General features: G+C 35.9%; 2 protein-coding genes and 2 pseudogenes across 6 annotated transcripts; 2 read left to right on the top strand and 2 right to left on the bottom strand.

Moving 5' to 3' along the window:
• Nucleotides 1-1,660: 1,660 nt before the first annotated feature.
• Nucleotides 1,661-4,965, bottom strand: LOC121747963 (rac-like GTP-binding protein RHO1). Of its 2 annotated transcripts, none has more exons than XM_042142150.1 (7): nt 4,871-4,965; nt 3,628-3,715; nt 3,394-3,503; nt 3,207-3,270; nt 2,261-2,325; nt 2,068-2,133; nt 1,661-1,963 (listed from the first exon to the last, which is right to left on the bottom strand). In XM_042142150.1, the coding sequence occupies exons 1-7, from the start codon at nt 4,949-4,951 to the stop codon at nt 1,862-1,864; spliced, it is 576 nt and encodes a 191-aa protein (XP_041998084.1). In that variant the 5' UTR covers nt 4,952-4,965; the 3' UTR covers nt 1,661-1,861. The 2 variants fall into 2 exon arrangements, with proteins under 2 accessions (XP_041998084.1, XP_041998083.1); XM_042142149.1 differs by lacking the exon at nt 4,871-4,965 and adding an exon at nt 4,472-4,859.
• Nucleotides 4,966-5,885: 920 nt separating this feature from the next.
• LOC121747962 (cell cycle checkpoint protein RAD17-like) lies at nt 5,886-12,221 on the top strand. Of its 4 annotated transcripts, XM_042142147.1 has the most exons (13): nt 5,886-6,158; nt 7,501-7,558; nt 8,000-8,079; nt 8,159-8,206; nt 8,928-8,984; nt 9,120-9,222; nt 9,362-9,672; nt 9,752-10,106; nt 10,678-10,803; nt 11,039-11,225; nt 11,295-11,355; nt 11,805-11,824; nt 11,912-12,221. In XM_042142147.1, the coding sequence occupies exons 1-13, from the start codon at nt 5,967-5,969 to the stop codon at nt 12,018-12,020; spliced, it is 1,707 nt and encodes a 568-aa protein (XP_041998081.1). In that variant the 5' UTR covers nt 5,886-5,966; the 3' UTR covers nt 12,021-12,221. The 4 variants fall into 4 exon arrangements, with proteins under 4 accessions (XP_041998081.1, XP_041998080.1, XP_041998079.1 ...); XM_042142146.1 differs by having other exon boundaries at nt 10,684-10,803; nt 11,805-12,221; XM_042142145.1 differs by having other exon boundaries at nt 5,887-6,158; nt 11,805-12,221.
• Nucleotides 12,222-12,457: 236 nt separating this feature from the next.
• On the bottom strand, nt 12,458-14,322 carry LOC121748183 (annotated as a pseudogene).
• A 492-nt stretch (nt 14,323-14,814) lies between these two features.
• LOC121748424 lies at nt 14,815-16,902 on the top strand (annotated as a pseudogene).
• The last annotated feature ends 2 nt before the right edge of the window (nt 16,903-16,904 follow it).

The raw sequence follows: 16,904 nt of genomic DNA, 5'->3' as shown, positions 1-16,904 counted from the left end.
ATTTTGTTTGATTTGATTAGCCCTTAATTTTTTCTTGCATGATAACTTTGCTTTAAAAATTTCAATTAATTCAAGTTATTATCATCATATGCATTCAAAAGCAGCTAAAACTATTCAATTAAAATAATAAATGAAATAATAGTCATTTAAATCACTAAGTTTTGTCAAATTATAGTTTGTCCCTGTCAATTGTCTCATGAATCATGCACAAAATTACATCTTTATGTGACATTAAAATTTACAGCATTTCAATAAAATATGAAGATAAATGAGAGATAAAGAAATATAAAAGAATAAAATACTTATTTTAATTAAATATGTCAATTTGAATATCATTAAAAGACGATATTTTATGTGTGAATGATACGATTGAGAAAAATTGAAACTTTGTGATTTCATATTCTAATTTTGAAGTTCATGGCACAAATTAGGATTTGACTAAACTTCATGATTTAAATGATTATTAATCCTAAAAAACTATAAAGTACCAATGGAAGTTGTCATTTATATTTCCAAATTGTTATACTTCTGGTTAATTTCACGACATTTTGAAATGAAATTTAATATTGTGAATTTTAAACTACTAATAATTATCCCACTATGCCCGAGTGTGATAAAATCGATGATAATATGGTGGGTGAAAAATCATATGTTGCTCAAAACGTGAGTTGGTCCCAAACCCACAGTGCCATGACGATTGCATGAGGCAAAACGGCTCGTGCGTGTATGTGTTTCACAAACCGTCATTTGTGAACACGATTATTTCACATAGTAATAGAGCATCTTAAATGTAGACGTAATATTGAAAGTTCATTTTATCATGTGGATTAATTAACACATTAATTAATTTCATAACTTCATAATTAAGTGACAAACTTTAATTAAATTTATTTCACTATTTAAATCAAATAGGTTTAGATAAAATGAATATACCACAATCATCTAGTCGAAATGTAGATATATTCTATATTATGTGATTTTAAAAAATTAAATCTTGTCACTTACACGACTCTGTCAATCTACATTGGTCGGACTAAATTCCAACATCTCACTTCTCAGCATCTAACACATAATTTGATCGGGCTAGATTCCTACATGTCATTCGGTCTCGTCATATGACGTTTAATTTGATTTATAATATTGATAGACATGTACATGGATGACCTGTAAGGGATGAGGAAAGGCAGTTTATGCATGTTCGCTCTCTGTATCCCGGGCCTCTCGACTCAGCATGGTTTTTCAACTGGATAGCAAGGTCGTAGTTGGTGCTCCGAAACAACTGCCACGCTTTTATGAATCCGGCGAAATTCTTCAATGTGCGAGGTTAATTTCGTAGCTCATGCTCTTGCCCCTTCTGTTAGGGTGTTTCTAGTTCTTAATCTATCATGTTTTGTTCTTCATAAAAACATATCAGACATAATGTATCTATCAAGTATACACTTTTAAATAGAGTGCGCATGTTTATGTGCAATAACCTAAACCAACAATTGAAAAATGAAGTGTGAAGGATTTAGAGATACATACAGACATTAGTGCAATTCTAAAAAAATATTACTGCAATTCTCTAGTTCTTGAGATGAATTACCTTGAAAATAACAAAATAGAAGCCCACATTCACACTTCATAGATTTAAAACTCATGATACAATACACAAAATAAGTAGAAGAAAACAAATTCAAGAACCATTAGCCAAAATCACAGTTTTATGTCTGATCGATACATAAAAAAAAGAAGGAAAACATAAAGGGCACAATGAAGTGGCCTAAAAGTGTGATCTCCTAATTGTTATGCAAAAAGAATAGAAACAGACGTAGATGGGTGGAAGGGCGGGAGGTGGACGTATATCTTCACCTCAAGCTGATCACAATATGGAGCAAGCTTTTTGAGCCTTTCCCTTCTTTTTCTTTTGCTTGGGTGGCTGGAGAACAACTTTAATGGCAGCATCAAAAACTGCTTTCACATTCTGTTTTCATATATTATGTCACCAAACATGTTCATTTTTATATCTCGATATCGTGATGGAAATGGCTTTGTTTTAATAAAAGCGGCAACTCAATAGGATCATACCTCTTGTGTTTTTGAACTACATTCAACATAAGATGGAGATGTAATCAATTTCCTCAGCTCCTCTCCCTGTAGGTTTAGAGTGACAAGAATGAAATCTACAGCAATAGGGCTTAGCCATCACAAAAACCAGCACCACATAATAGAAAGAAAAACAAAAATAAGGCTGGTATAACCCGGGGTCACATAGTTTCACCTGTGCGTTGGTGATTGGTACAGAGCCTGAATGATTTTCGAAGAACTCTTTATCATCACGAAGATCTGAATCAAATACAAGTCGTAGACAAACAACAAATAAAACCTTCACACAATGGATTATGCCATTTTGACTTTTAAATCTAACTAAGAAAACAGAGTGAACAAATCACGAACAAATTTTCCATCTTTTAAATATGTGAACAAATCACGAACAAAATTTCAACAAGTGACAAACAAATATTCTATGTATTAAAGAATTATAAAATGACCATCTAGAAAGGAACTCTAGAATCATACTACAATGACAACAGCACAAGGTAGACAGATCAATACAATTAAGAAAGACCTTGGAATTCCAAGTTTAAGTCATGCTATTTGCTTGATATGCAACTTTTTTGATATGCAACTTTTTTGATATGCAACTTGATATACACAGAAAAAGTCCTTTGAAGAAGCCAGCGGCTTAAATGAATATAGTCTGTGAGATGACCAAAGGTAGGTGAACTCTTAAGACTATCACATCACAGTTTCCAGAGGCGAGAAAGAAAGGATGGTGATTTCAAATGCTTCTGACTTCACCTCAAATTTACTATCAGAAATGTATTAAGCTATTATCAGCTAAAAATATGGGCAAGGATTTGCAAAAAACATTTTTATCCTACATAACGATAGCATGATAATCGCAAAATGGATGTTTGTATTCATACAAACTAAACAAAAAGAGTCCCCTCACTCTAGGTTCTTGTATATTATTCCAGCATATTTATTACCCTTCCGACAGAAGCATTAGGGTGGTTGCAGAAAGCTTGAAGCTGATACAAATATCTTTCATGCTCTAAAGAAAGCAATCATAATATTGCCAATACCAGTAAACACAATATCATCATAAGAATCTTTAATAAGGAAACTAACTATTTTATGCACTTTTAAATTTGATATCTCACCAAGTTTTGTGCCAACAAGAACTATAGGGACACCAGGAGCGTAATGCTTCAATTCAGGAATCCACTGAATCAGAAATGCACCAGAGCCCAATACAGAAAAAAGGACAATTAACAAAAAACAAATTGGTGCAAAAAAAAGAGTAGAAGAGTGATGAATATACATACTGTATGGAAATCAAATCCTTACCTTCTTGGAAACATTTTCATAGCTTGCCTTGCTGATAAGAGAAAATGCCAGAATAAAAACATCAGCTCCACGATAACTCAAAGGCCTTAGTCTGTTGTAATCTTCCTGCCCTGTTCCACAGAACAATAACCATAGGCTCACATGTTTGAACTATAAGAAGTACTATCATATAACTAAATTTATCCTAGGTGTAATCATCTACGGAAGTACATGGAAAATATCTCTATTACTTACCAGCAGTATCCCACAGGCCAAGGTTAACAGTGGCTCCATTGACAACGACATTGGCACTGAAATTATCAAACACAGTAGGCACGTAATCCTGTTCCGCATAAAAAGCAAAACATAAAAGTTAAAGACGTATGATGGAATAATAGATCACTTTTCAAAGAATGAAGTGTAGAATCATATAAGATGCAAATAACCACCAGAGCATTTTGCTTTCAGGACTATTAAAGCTAAAACAAAATGAAATAACATGAGAATAAATCAGAAAGAAATGTTATGATTGAACTGGCAACAAAAGTAAATTGCCCCGAGATTTGCAGCACAATTACTGAAGAAGTAGCACCAATATTATGGTTGACTTGTCAAGGGAAGAAGGTCCAGATGAACACAAAAATGTAGAATCGATTCTCTTGCCACATATAGTAAAATACTTGGCCATTATTTAGAGCAAATATCACCTATGAAATATGAAATATGCAAATTTCCATGAGAAATAACTGTTCTCTATCTCAATGTGATTCTAACAATAACGAAACAAAAAGTTAAAATCAATAAACCAATACCGTTTTTTCTCAAAATCTCAATGGCCACATGATCAATAACAATAGGGAAACATAAGGTGCCTCCATGCATATTTGGTTCTTTTCATTCACTAAAGCCAAGGCAATGTCATCAATTATCCTTCACAGCCATCAAGAAATACAACGAGATCCATATGATCTATTTCCTAGTATTTCACAATAATAGGCATACCACCAAAAAGGGGAAATTTCATGAGATGTGAATAATTGTAGCATGCCACCAATTAAAATGGCAGTTTAGACAAAATTTAGGAATAAAAATGTCAGACCGTGGGGAAGGTGTTGCTGGTGTAGGAAATCAAGAGACATGTCTTTCCCACCGCACCATCGCCCACCGTCACACATTTGATGAATCTTGAAGCGCTCATTCTTCCCGAATAAAACTACCTCCCCTTCCTCTCTCTCTCTCGGCAATGTGCAATTACCGACTATACCTAATTAGCAGAAATGCACAACACACGCGTAAAAGGAGCACAAACAGTTTCTAGATTTCTCATTGTTCCTCCCTATCAAAGCTAGGACAACTAGATAATCAGCCAATTCGGACCCTAACCCTTGAGCAGAATGTACAGAAGAAGAATGTGGGATCAGAATCTAGAGAGAGAAACAAGAATAATATGGTTAATTGATTGGCTTGGTAGAAATCGAGTGGCTATCACGCATAATACCTTATTTAGCCGGGAAATGCTGCCATTGAACCGCTCCACCCTCTTCCTCTCACTCCACCAGTATTTAAATGTTTCCCTCATTGCTTACATTATTGTGGTTATTAATATTAAAATTAATTTTGTTTAGTTAGAATTGATATAAGAACTTTTTTTTAACTTTTGATTAACATTAATTAAATTAAATCATTAGATAATACACTTCACCAAATGTTTTTTTCATTCTAAGACTGGAATAAGAGCTCTATTGTTAGATAATAAAATATCGTGAAATTTAATTTTACTCCTTGCAAACTTTTCGGCACGCCATTTAAATGGCTTAAATTTAATATTTATAACTAAAAATAATAGCACTATGTTATAAATTAAATTAATAAGATTTGAGAATATCAATTTTAAATGAATTTTATTAATCAGTTAAAGGAGATGGATCCCCTGCTGTTCCAAAAACACAGCATATTGTGCTTTGCACAAAACGCACAATCATAGGCATAAAACGCAGCCCATTTCTTTCTCCTTTTCTTTAATGTTTTCATCCTTATTTAATACTCTAATTAAGTACTACGTATTATTAGTATAATTTTGAATGATAAAATACATTGTAAAATCTATTTAATTTGTTAATATATTATTTATTACTATTATCATTTTTAAAATGAAATGATTAACTGAAAAATGAGTTGTCCTTATTTCTTTACCTATATTGAACTATTTTATTATAATTGATGATTTCCTCAATATTAAATTAGAGAATATATTTATCATTCAATTTTGAATATTTGAGTTAATCATTTTATTTCATAAGTGATTACACAATTAATAGTACTTGTATAGTTCGATTTTACAATGTTTTTTAGTATTTAAAATTGTACTAACATTAGTAATAATGAAAACATTGAAGAAAAGAAAAAGGAAATGGGCTGCGTTTCATGCCTAATGATTGTGCGTTTTGTGCACAGCACATGCTGTGTTTCTTCAGAGAAAAACCGCGCATTTTAAAACACAGGATACTTCCCATAATTGCCATTTTCTAGGGTTCCAAAAATCTTACTGATAATTTGGAGATTTTGCAGAGGAGCCAAACTACGGTTAGCCTTCGATGGGGAAGGGGAAAAGGAGTTCGACCATTGTAATTTCATCATCCGATGACGATGAAGTTAAAGATAAAACTAGTGTCAGATTATCGAAATCAGCTCCACCTCGGAAAAACCCTAAAAGAGCTAAGAAGCTTACAGTCTCCAGCTCTTACTCATCGCCATTTCAGAACTCCAGCGCCATTGATTTCGATGAGGTACATTCTGACATCTGTTAGATTTTATTTACCTTTCTATGAGTGTTTTCTTTCAATCTAAATGAAATTACTGGCTTAGCGAATTTGTGGTTAACCATGGCCTTGGAATTTATTTTGTGATGTAGATTTGGGGTAATTTTGTCGAACTAGTTTTATATTAGTCGAGGGCTATAGGGAAGTTGAAGATTTTATTGTCGACCAAATAAATTTTAGTATTCAGTAATAGTAGTACTTGATTTCAAGTATAATATTAAACGGTGCAGTAGAAATCTTAGCTTTGGCAGTTTATGCAGGCTATTTTAAGTAAGGAAGTTGAATATAAATTTGATGCTACTTATCAGTGGGTTACCCTATGGTTACTCCTATTCTGATATATTCACTTTGGCCGACTGATACATTGTCCACGACGAACTAAGAAGACCATGGAAAATCATACTAGCCTGAGTCATTGTCTTGATACTTGATAGGTGGATGGAAGTAAGACTTAGGAAACTGCAATTGTAGTGATAAGATAGATTCTTACTCAATTTTCGTTACTCATTAGGAAAATGCATTTTGAGATATTCCTGAGAACTTATATACTATTATGAAGCATAAAATTCGTAGAATATGTTTGATTCTTGAGTTGATTTGCCTGTTAAAGTGGAGGCAGTCCGCAGTAGCCACTGGGGCTGTTGGGTCTCTTACTGGCCAGTGGGAGCATGAAGTTGCCGTCAAGTTTTTGCATGATGACATTGTTCGCCTCATTCTGAGTCTTGATTAGCTGCATGAATAATGCATAATTTTCCTGTTATTTTGGAAATTGATGAATTTGTTGGAAACTAGATCTTACTCAAGATTGACATCTTATTGTGACTATTGAAGTCATATATCATTTGGTGATGTTAGTTGAACTAGAATACTAGATGATGTAAAGCTGAAGATTGTGTGAATAATTGTTTCATAATCAGAATAACCACTAAAGGTCAAGTAGTCTAGAAAATAGCAATGCTCAAGGTTTAAATATTTATCAACCCATCTCATGTAGTCATGTGTAAGGACATCAAGGCTGTTTATAGGATTTATTTAGTTTTTTATTCTTAATGGTGAATTGAATTAGTATTTACTATGATAAATTCTTATGAAACATCAAAATTCAAACACATTTAAGCTTCTATTTTTGGAAAATCATGTAAAAGGTTTCCAAACCAGTTTCTAGTGAGTAAGAAAGATTTCTTAAAACCAGTGCATTGGTTGACTAGACCTAGTAAAAGTTACTCTGGATCTGATTCTAATAATTACTTGAACTCTCAGTTTCTTATTGAAACCCCTACACATTTTCTCATGCTATTTTTCAATGCAGGTCAATCAGATTTGTGAGGAATTTGATCAAGGGTTCCCTCAGTTCAAGGTAACATCTGGTATGCTATTATTATAATTTTATGCATTTATTCGCATTTTCTCACTCTTTATATTGAGATTTCCTTTCCTATTTTTTTCTGAAGTGTATAGGATTGGACCTTCATGACTAAAAGCTCTTTGACTTAATTACTAATATACTCATGTTGTTTGCTATCATGAATTCATGACCATGCTGTTGTAGAAATTGGTCTTCATTGTTCATTTTGTGTTGCTTGTTGAGTACTCAGAATATTTCCCATTCTCTGTAGATTCATATTGGCTTGTTGTATGAGAGAACTTAATCTTGATTCATCTGCACCTGCTATAAATGTTCTATTTTGAAGTATTGAATACATGTCACTTCCTTCTCCCAAATAGGCTGGTTTGTCTTCATGCATTTGAGGGATGTGTAATTTTAATTGATTTCCATCTGATCTTCAGTTCCTATGGTTTTTGCGCAGATTCCAGTGGTAACAAGGACATGTGGGTGGAAAAGTATACGCCGAGTTGCTTAGGGGATGTAGCCGTTCATAAGAAGAAGGTACAAACCACTTTATGATTACTGTTCCTAACTCATCCATACCTTAGTCATTTGTTCATGGTTCCCTCGTGGTTGTCAGGTTGAAGAAGTTAAATCATGGTTTGAGGAGAAACTCAAAAGTAATGCGGTACTCTTCTAACAAACCTGCCTGGCTCTTCTTGTTTGTTTTCCTACTACCTAAAATTGCATCAACCATTCTGTCATCATTGTTTCTTGCTTATTATATTACGTCCTTTCAACTTTTAAGAATTTACCTTTTAGTTTTTTTCACTGGGTCAAATTATAATCTTAGTTGCCGTTTTTGACTTAATTTAGGTATATCTCTCTTCTGATTGGCGACTTAGTCCTACAATGACTTTTATAACTGTTTGAATTTGATGGGTGCTATTGCCACTTTGCCAGAATAAATTGAATTAGTTCATAGCAAAGCCCAGAATCCAGAATAATTAAGATGTTCTATATGTTAGTTATTTATGCAATCCTAAATGTATCTTCCACGTCAATAAAGATACAGAATACTGAATATTGTTACTTGGTAATTTAGGGTATCATATTTTCAAAATGCCCCAAGTGACAGAAACTATAACAACCAAGAGAACTCTTTATGGATCACTGGACGATAGTTATACCTTTCTATTCCTTTTTTTCCCCATGTTATTGCATAACTAAGCAAGAGTATTTTTTATTCTCTAAATGTAGTGGTCACTAAATAATTGACTTCTTTCCATTTCATTTTAACTATTTACAAAAAAAGCCAGTACTGGACATAATTTGATTGGTTACCATTGAAAATATATTGTTCTTCTGCCACCTTAAAAGTAATAGGTTTTGTTTCTTACTATCTGCAGGATAATTCATTCAGTAATGTGATCCTAATCTCTGGTCAAGCTGGAGTTGGAAAATCTGTACGCACTATGGTTCATAGCACTGAAAATTATTTGCATTGTGAAAAAGTGAAAAATAGACATTTGTCTGTTAAGAGAGTGTTTCTGTTGTTTCAATATTGCATTATCCATCCATTGAATGGCATAATATTGTAGGCAACCATCTATGCTGTTGCATGTCATCTTGGAATGGAAGTGTATGAATGGAGAACACCTACCCCCACGATTTGGCAGGAACATGTGCATAATTCCAATTCAGGTACTCACAGTGTCTCTATTCAGTCTCCAAATGTATTCTAATTCAGGTCCAAAATTGTCATTTGATAATGTTCTATTCAATTTATTTCTGTACTATTTTTTATATTCACATGTCTCTGGTTTGTGAATATGTGACATAGGGATCCAGTATATGTCAAAGTTGGATGAGTTTGAAAGTTTTGTTGAACGAATACGAAAATATGGATTAGTTTCTGCATCCTTAACCAGAGTATCTCCAGCATCTGTTGTACTGTTAATTGATGATCTCCCTATGGTGAATGGAAAGGTCTCTTATGGAAGACTTCAGAGGTGCTTGTATCTTCTTCTGCAATCTGTCCGCCTTCCAACAGCCATATTGATCAATGACTATGGCCGGTCTGAATCTGCAGAACAGCATAGCCGGTATTGGGAAGAGCTCCAGTCGTCTCTTCAAAATGCAGGGGCTTATAAGGTTGTGTTTCTTACCTTGTCATATTCCAGAGCTACTACTTGGGTTTGCTGATGTTTTAGCATCAAACTCAATCTATCAGGTGACGTTTAACCCAATCACTGCCAATTCCATCAAAAGAGCACTTACAAGAATTTGCAGATTGGAAAGGCTCAAAGTGAATGATGAATATATTGATTTTATAGCAAAATCCAGTGAAGGAGATATAAGAAGTGCTATTACATCTTTGCAGTACTTCTCGTTGAAACCACATCCCCTTGATACTTTATCTGTTCTGAATTCGGTCTCGACATATCCAGAAGAAAAACAGACTGAGACTAACAGGTTGGATGATAGAGTTCTTCTGCCATTTGGGAAAGATGCGACGCTGTCACTATTTCATGCGCTTGGAAAATTTTTGCACAACAAGAGAGAAACTGGAAGTACAGTTCCATCAGGTATATTCATGCAATGGGCTTTTTTGTATCATACACTTCAAAGTGTTGGATACTGATGGAGATATATTGAATGCAAACATGGTGCATGAAATTAAAATCTGGATTTTCTGTGAAATGTGAGCTCAAACTTAATTTTTGGAGTTCGACCCACCTTATTTACCTAAAGACACAAAAATACTACTTCCTCCGTCTCACTGTAGTTGAGATCCTATTTTGGCTGTCCCACTGTAGTTGAGCCAATTCCTTTTGGCAAAAATCAACACATTTAATCTCTCTTATTTTATTTTGTCTTCCCTTATCTACTTTATTTCTCTCCACTTAACTCATTAAACATTCATTTCTTAATTTATGTGTCCAAAAGAAATGCCCTCAACTATAGTGGGACGGAGGGAGTAGGACACAACAATTTGTTTCTTTTGTAAAACGAGCCAAACTCTTGAAAAGAAAATCCTTCAACAGTCATCTTGAGATGTGTATTTGAAATTCCCATTCATAATTTTATGTTCATGCAGAATAAGGAAATTTATAAATTTGTGACTGCTATACTGATTTTTTTTACGTTGTTGTGTAGATACAGATGTGATTCTTTTAAAGGAAAAATTTTCCAGGTGTCCGATCAAAATGGATGATCCAGAGCTGGTACTTTGTCAAGCACATGGGCAGGCACGGCTTGTTACTGATTTTCTCCATGAAAATGGTAATCCATACTATTATATGCTATCTTATTCTTAAAAATGGTAGCTTCTTTTGCATTTGAATTTTTAATAATGTCTTAAATCTTGTGAGAAGGCATGTTACCCCATTGTTTTCTACTGTTACCCTGTGATATCAAATATGTGTTTCAGATTGCACTTTTGTTATTTGCTATGGGAGAGTTAAAGTAAGAGATTGATCATTGGTGGTTTTATTTTGTTTGATGATTGCAATTACAGTTTTAGATTTTGTGAATGAGGAAGCAATCGAGGATGCATGGGTTGTAGGAGCATACTTAAGCGACACCGACTTGCTTCTCACCCCATCCAGTAAAACCTGGGAAGCTGAGAATGTCTTACAATCTGCTGCTGCTTCAGTTGCTGTTCGTGGAGTTTTATTTGGGAATACCAGTCCCCTATCTTCTCGGTATAGTTCCTGAGAAATCTGTTCTTTGTTTTTTGTGAACCAGATGCTAATGACATTCTGAATATGCAGGTGGCATGCAATTCGCCGTCCTGTGCTCTGGCAGATTGATCAATCTCTGAAGCACAATAAGGTAAGTCAGATAACTATCTTCCGCATAACGTAATAAGATTTTCAAATGTACCTAATGGATCCTTTTGTTATGAGTTAATCGCTTATGAAAAGAACCATTCCGAGGCTTACTCACAGTTTGTTTTAATTTTACTTTTGGAGTCAATAACACTCTTGTAACCAGCTTCTTCTTATGGCTAAGAAAATATCCTTTATTTTGGTAACAACCTTTTAGTTCCACACCCATTCAGTATCTTTTTGTGTATCAATCTATATCTCTCTTCGTCTTGTGATGGTACCCTTTACTCATACCTAAACATCTACATCTTGCGTCATCAAACTATTTTTATTCTGCAATGGTCTGTTGCTTGTTGGTAGTGTTTAGGGGCCTGGTGCAGGAAAGACATGTACCTCCTGCTATGGTTTGTTTGTGATTCATACTGTTTTCTTCTCTTGTGAATGCACTTGCAGAATCAAATACTGAGTCGAAGGTTAGATGATACTACTAGTGCAAGTTTGTATAGCCATTCTACTTTAGCAACTGAATTTAATCCTGCACTCAAATGGCTTGGACATAGAGTTGCAGCAGACCATCAAGCCCCAGATGAAGTTAGCTTTGATGAAGATGATTGCGATGGTATGAGTGTAGACGACGAGGTTGATGATGATGAAATAGAAGAGTGGTAGCTTTTGTTGCTTTACTGCAGCGTTCTATTTTTATGAATTGTAAATGATGTATATATATATCAGTTCTAATTTAGGAGGTCTCTTTTCTTTTGTCAAAATATTACTTAAAACCTTCATATTGAGGAATTGTTAACTAAACTGCTTTCATCTTGGCAATGGGTGAAAAAGTTTCAAAATAGTTCATTTAAGGAGGTTTCATCTTATGACATGTTTGGTTTGTGAGAATGACTCCTTATTTATTGCTCTGTTTGATGAGTTAGAAAAAGATGTTGAACCAAGTTATTATGAGTTTTGTTTTGTGGTTTGATATACTATGTAGTATATACAATTTTGAGGGTTTAAAATTGGTTTTCTGTATTAATAGTCGTCTTCTTGTCACAACCTTTTGTCTATATAAGGAATATACTATATTTTATTTTTGTACAATAATTTATTGACTGTAATTCTAATAATTTTGGGGTACACGTTTTGTTTAAAATGGATTCAATGAAATTTCTATTTGGTGAGAAATGTATTTACACGGCAGCAATACTCATCACTTAGACAAGTCTCTTTTGTTCATTTCATAGAAGTAACTCAGAAGTGCCACTGTCACAGCTACAGCAGCCGCGATCATTGTCTTCTTGATGACTAATCCCAAAGACGACGGTGCACTGAATCCTAGCTCCGACAGCCTCTTGTGCGAAGCAGCATAGTCTCTGAAGAATGCATCTTCATCCTTAAATACAACATTCACATTAATGGGAAATGAGCAATGACTATGACAATGGTTATTTTGAAGAATGTATAATAGTCATGAGTCCTATGTACCTCAGCGTACAAGATCATGTATTTCCTGAACTCGGGATCCTCTACGAGAACTTTATCAGTAGGTAGTTTTAGCACACCTTTTGAATCTCCTTTAAGAAGCTGTGTCCAATTTTAGATATGAGATACAAGTTGATTATGAAATATGAGTAGTTTGTTGTTTAATAATAACTTACACAAAGTAAGAATTGTCAAATTTGAGAGGATCTCGTGTCCAAGGGCCTTCGAACCCTCTGACCTCTCACGATGTGCTCTTCCCTGATCGATATACAAAGTTACATTACACGCATTTCATCCATGATTGAGAAATTTGAGATGTAAGAGTTACCAGTGTATGCCCCCCGGATAGTGCTACAATATCTTGGTCGGAGAGGCCCATTCGATTAAAAACATTCCTTAGGTGGGAAGCACCTACAAATGTGTGTGAAAGAGAGAGAGATTAGTTGTAGAAGCATAAAAGGAAGCTTGTATAGATCGGTGAAAAATGTTTAATATGTTTGAACCAAGAGGAAGGAATCCATTCCATTTAACTTTCCTGTTACTTTGTGACTATCCAAAATTAACATATTATATAGCCAGTAACTAACTATTAAAGTTAATATTTTCACAGAATAGTAGATGAATGGAAGACTTTTAGACTTCAGTATAAGGTATAGAGGATGGGAATTGGTAGGACCAAGTTCTTTTATATCAACTTCTAAGTTTGATGAATGCAAGTCAATTGAATTTATTGAAGCACAAAAGGATGGCAAAGAAGATTCTAGTGTCACAGAGATTGATTGATTCCTAACCTTGTTTGGCATCGGGAAGGCGCCCTTCTTCCGGGGAGGCCATGGAAGCTACGATGTTGGAATGTTCCAAACAGCCTGGAACAAAGTCGATGGTGGGGCCTCCGGTTACCTCAACAGCAACGACGCCAGCAAGCTGAAGACTCAGGAAAGGATTAAATAAGTGCAAAGCTAATCACATTCTCCAAATCTTTAGATCATATACCTGGTAAAGATCTGCCTATGAGATTCTTGGATTTTTAGCTTTTATTTCTTCTGTTCAAAACCAGAAATAGAATTTAATCAGATAAGTACTGTTTGGTATTAAGAAAAGATAAAAGAAGAGAGTGAGATTAGAGAAGGACCACAGAGTTGAATGGCAATATTGAGAGCAGCATGATTGAGCTCAGCTTGATTCCTAATAGAAGCATTGGGACCTCCACTCTTTGTTTTTGCATCATATGTGCCTCCTGCATCATGCCACCTACAAATACAATTACAAAACACATGTTTATTACTCCAAGCGAATGGAAACGCCTCAACTAACTTGGGACGAACGAACGGAGTATATAATCGTATTAACTTAATAACTTTTTCTCTCAAACAACACCAGGCCACCACTATATATAAATGGATGGTTCCCTTCTCACAAGAAATTTGGAGAACAAGTCATGAATATTTATATTGGATCAACACAACTTACACAAGAAAAGTAAAGAATCCAGCATCTATTAATTTTCAAACTAATTTATTCGTTGCATGCCATTTTCTTTATTCAAATCCCGATTCTCTCATGTTTCTCCATGCTTACTCTATATATAGTGACGAATTAGAAATTTGGGATAAATCGGTGCTTAATTTTTTAAAATAATAATAATATTAAAATATAAAGATTTTACCATTTTTACGAGACACTGGTAATTATTTTCAATGTCGCCATGTCCAAGAACATTATAAAGAAATGTAGTATTGGTTGGAAAAGTACGATAAAATAAAAGATTTTGGTCTCTAAAATAATAGTACTAAACTTTAACTACATTTCCTACAAACCCAAATTTTGGTAGGAAAATATCTTAAATCTAGCCAAAATTTAAGTTTGTGAAAAGTACCAAATATGGACTTAAGTTTATTATTTTTGGGACTAATACTAGCTTTTTTTTAAATAACTAAATTTACGGGGTAAAGTCTTGAATTCCCATAAATTTTATCAGTATCTATTTTGAGACATGAATTTTTCGTATTTGAAAACATAACCCCAAAACCCCAGCCACCGTCTGTACCCCTCCGCCGCCACCATTTCTCGCCGCAAATTCTTCATGAAATGGAACCACCAAGCTTCTATGAGACCAACAATGACGATCCTTCTAGAACCCCTCCTCAATTCTTCCCAGTTCCAACTCCCACCCTCCTCCTACGCCACCGTATTCCAAGCTTTCACCGGCAAAAACCTCCTCAAATTAGGCCAGCAGCTCCACGCGCACATCGAAATCCGTGGCCTCCCCCCCACGCCCTTCCTCGCCGCCAAAATGGTGGCGATGTACGCCAGCTCCGGCGACATCACTTCCGCCGCCAGGATCTTCCACTCCGTCCAAAACCCCTCTCTGCTTCTCTTCAATTCCATAGTTCGAGCTTACAGTCTGTATAAATACTCCGAAGAGACTCTGCAAATTTTTACGAAATAGCATTCCTTGAATCTTCGCGGCGATTATTTCACCTACCCTTTCGTGTTGAAAGCAGTCGCGAATCTGGAGCTTCTCCGCATCGGGAGATGCATACATTCGATGAGCATGAGAGACGGGTTGGAATTCGATTTATAAGTGGCGACATCGTTGATCGACATGTATGTGAAATGTGGGAAGCTCTCCGACGCGCGCAAGCTGTTGGACGAAATGCCTGTGAGAGACGTCTCGTCTTGGAACTCATTGATATCGGGTTATATGAAAGAAGGTGCGGTTGATTCAGCACGAGAGCTGTTTGAAGAAATGCCAACGAAGAACATTGTGACGTGGACGAGTATGATCTCAGGTTACACCCAAAACGGCCTTGCATCTAATGCTCTCCAACTCTTTGATAAAATGTTGGGGAGAGACTCGGATTTGAAGCCGAATTGGGTGACGATCATGAGCGTTCTCCCTGCTTGCGCCCATTCGTCTGCGTTAGAGCAAGGCAGGAGGATCCACGGGTTCGCACGAGAGGAGGGCTTGGACTGTCATCCGTCAGTGCAGACTGCTTTAGTAGGAATGTATGCGAAATGTGGGAGCCTTCCCGATGCCAAGCTGTGCTTTGATCGAATCAATCCAAGCTCGAGGAGTTTAGTCGCCTGGAACTCGATGATCAGTGCTTATGCTTCTCATGGGCGAGGCGGAGAGGCAGTCCACACATTCGACCTCATGATTCAAGAAGGGTTTCGCCCGGATAGCATTACATTCACAGGACTTCTATCGGGTTGCAGTCATTCCGGTTTAGTGGAATTAGGGTTGAGATTCTTCGATTCCATGAGCTCGGACTATCAAGTGGAGAAAAGGCACGAGCACTATGCATGCATTGTGGACTTGTTGGGGCGCGCTGGGAGATTAGTGAAGGCGTATGAGGTCATCTCCAAAATGCCAATGCCGGCTGGCTGGGGCAAGCGTGTGGGGGTCATTGCTGGCTGCAGGGAGAAGCCATCGCAATCTTGAGATATCTGAGCTGTCAGCCAAGAAGCTATTCAAGTTGGTGAAGGAGAATAGTGGGAACTATGTGATACTTGCGAATATGTATGCAGAGGCTGCAATGTGGGACGAGGCGAAGGCGTTGAGGGCTCTGCAGAAGTCGCAGAATGTGAGGAAGAATCCCGGATGCAGTTGGATTGAGAATGACGGGAAGGCTATTATGTTTCTTGGTGGCGATGATATTTCATCAAATCCTCAAACAGTAGAGATTTGATTTACCTTTTTCTAGCACGATGTACTGGGATATTAAACAAGCGCCCAGGGCAGTTTTGCGCATAATGAAGAACCTTAGGGGACCGCCACAACGCGTTCAAACTTCAAATTGGTGTCAAAGGCGTATGAGAGGGAGAGATTGTGGTGATGGATGTGAATGGGTTTCATCGTTTGGAGAAGGGGAGGTGCTCTATTGCTGAGGGAGATATGAATGATGCATTTTGAAGAATTTTGTGGTGGAGATTTTGAGAGTTGGTTGCCACCATTTGAAGGGTTTTTCGTTTTTGGTGGAGTCTCACAGTTCTTGGAAGATTGAAGCATATGATCTTGTTAACATATACTACTATTAGAAACAATTTAATTCATTAAACTATTTAGTTGATATA

Source organism: Salvia splendens, chromosome 9, assembly GCF_004379255.2.
Source record: "Salvia splendens isolate huo1 chromosome 9, SspV2, whole genome shotgun sequence".
Classification (NCBI taxonomy): Eukaryota; Viridiplantae; Streptophyta; class Magnoliopsida; order Lamiales; family Lamiaceae; genus Salvia; species Salvia splendens.
Note: the sequence above shows the minus strand (reverse complement) of the source record. Positions and strands in the feature narration are given on the sequence as shown.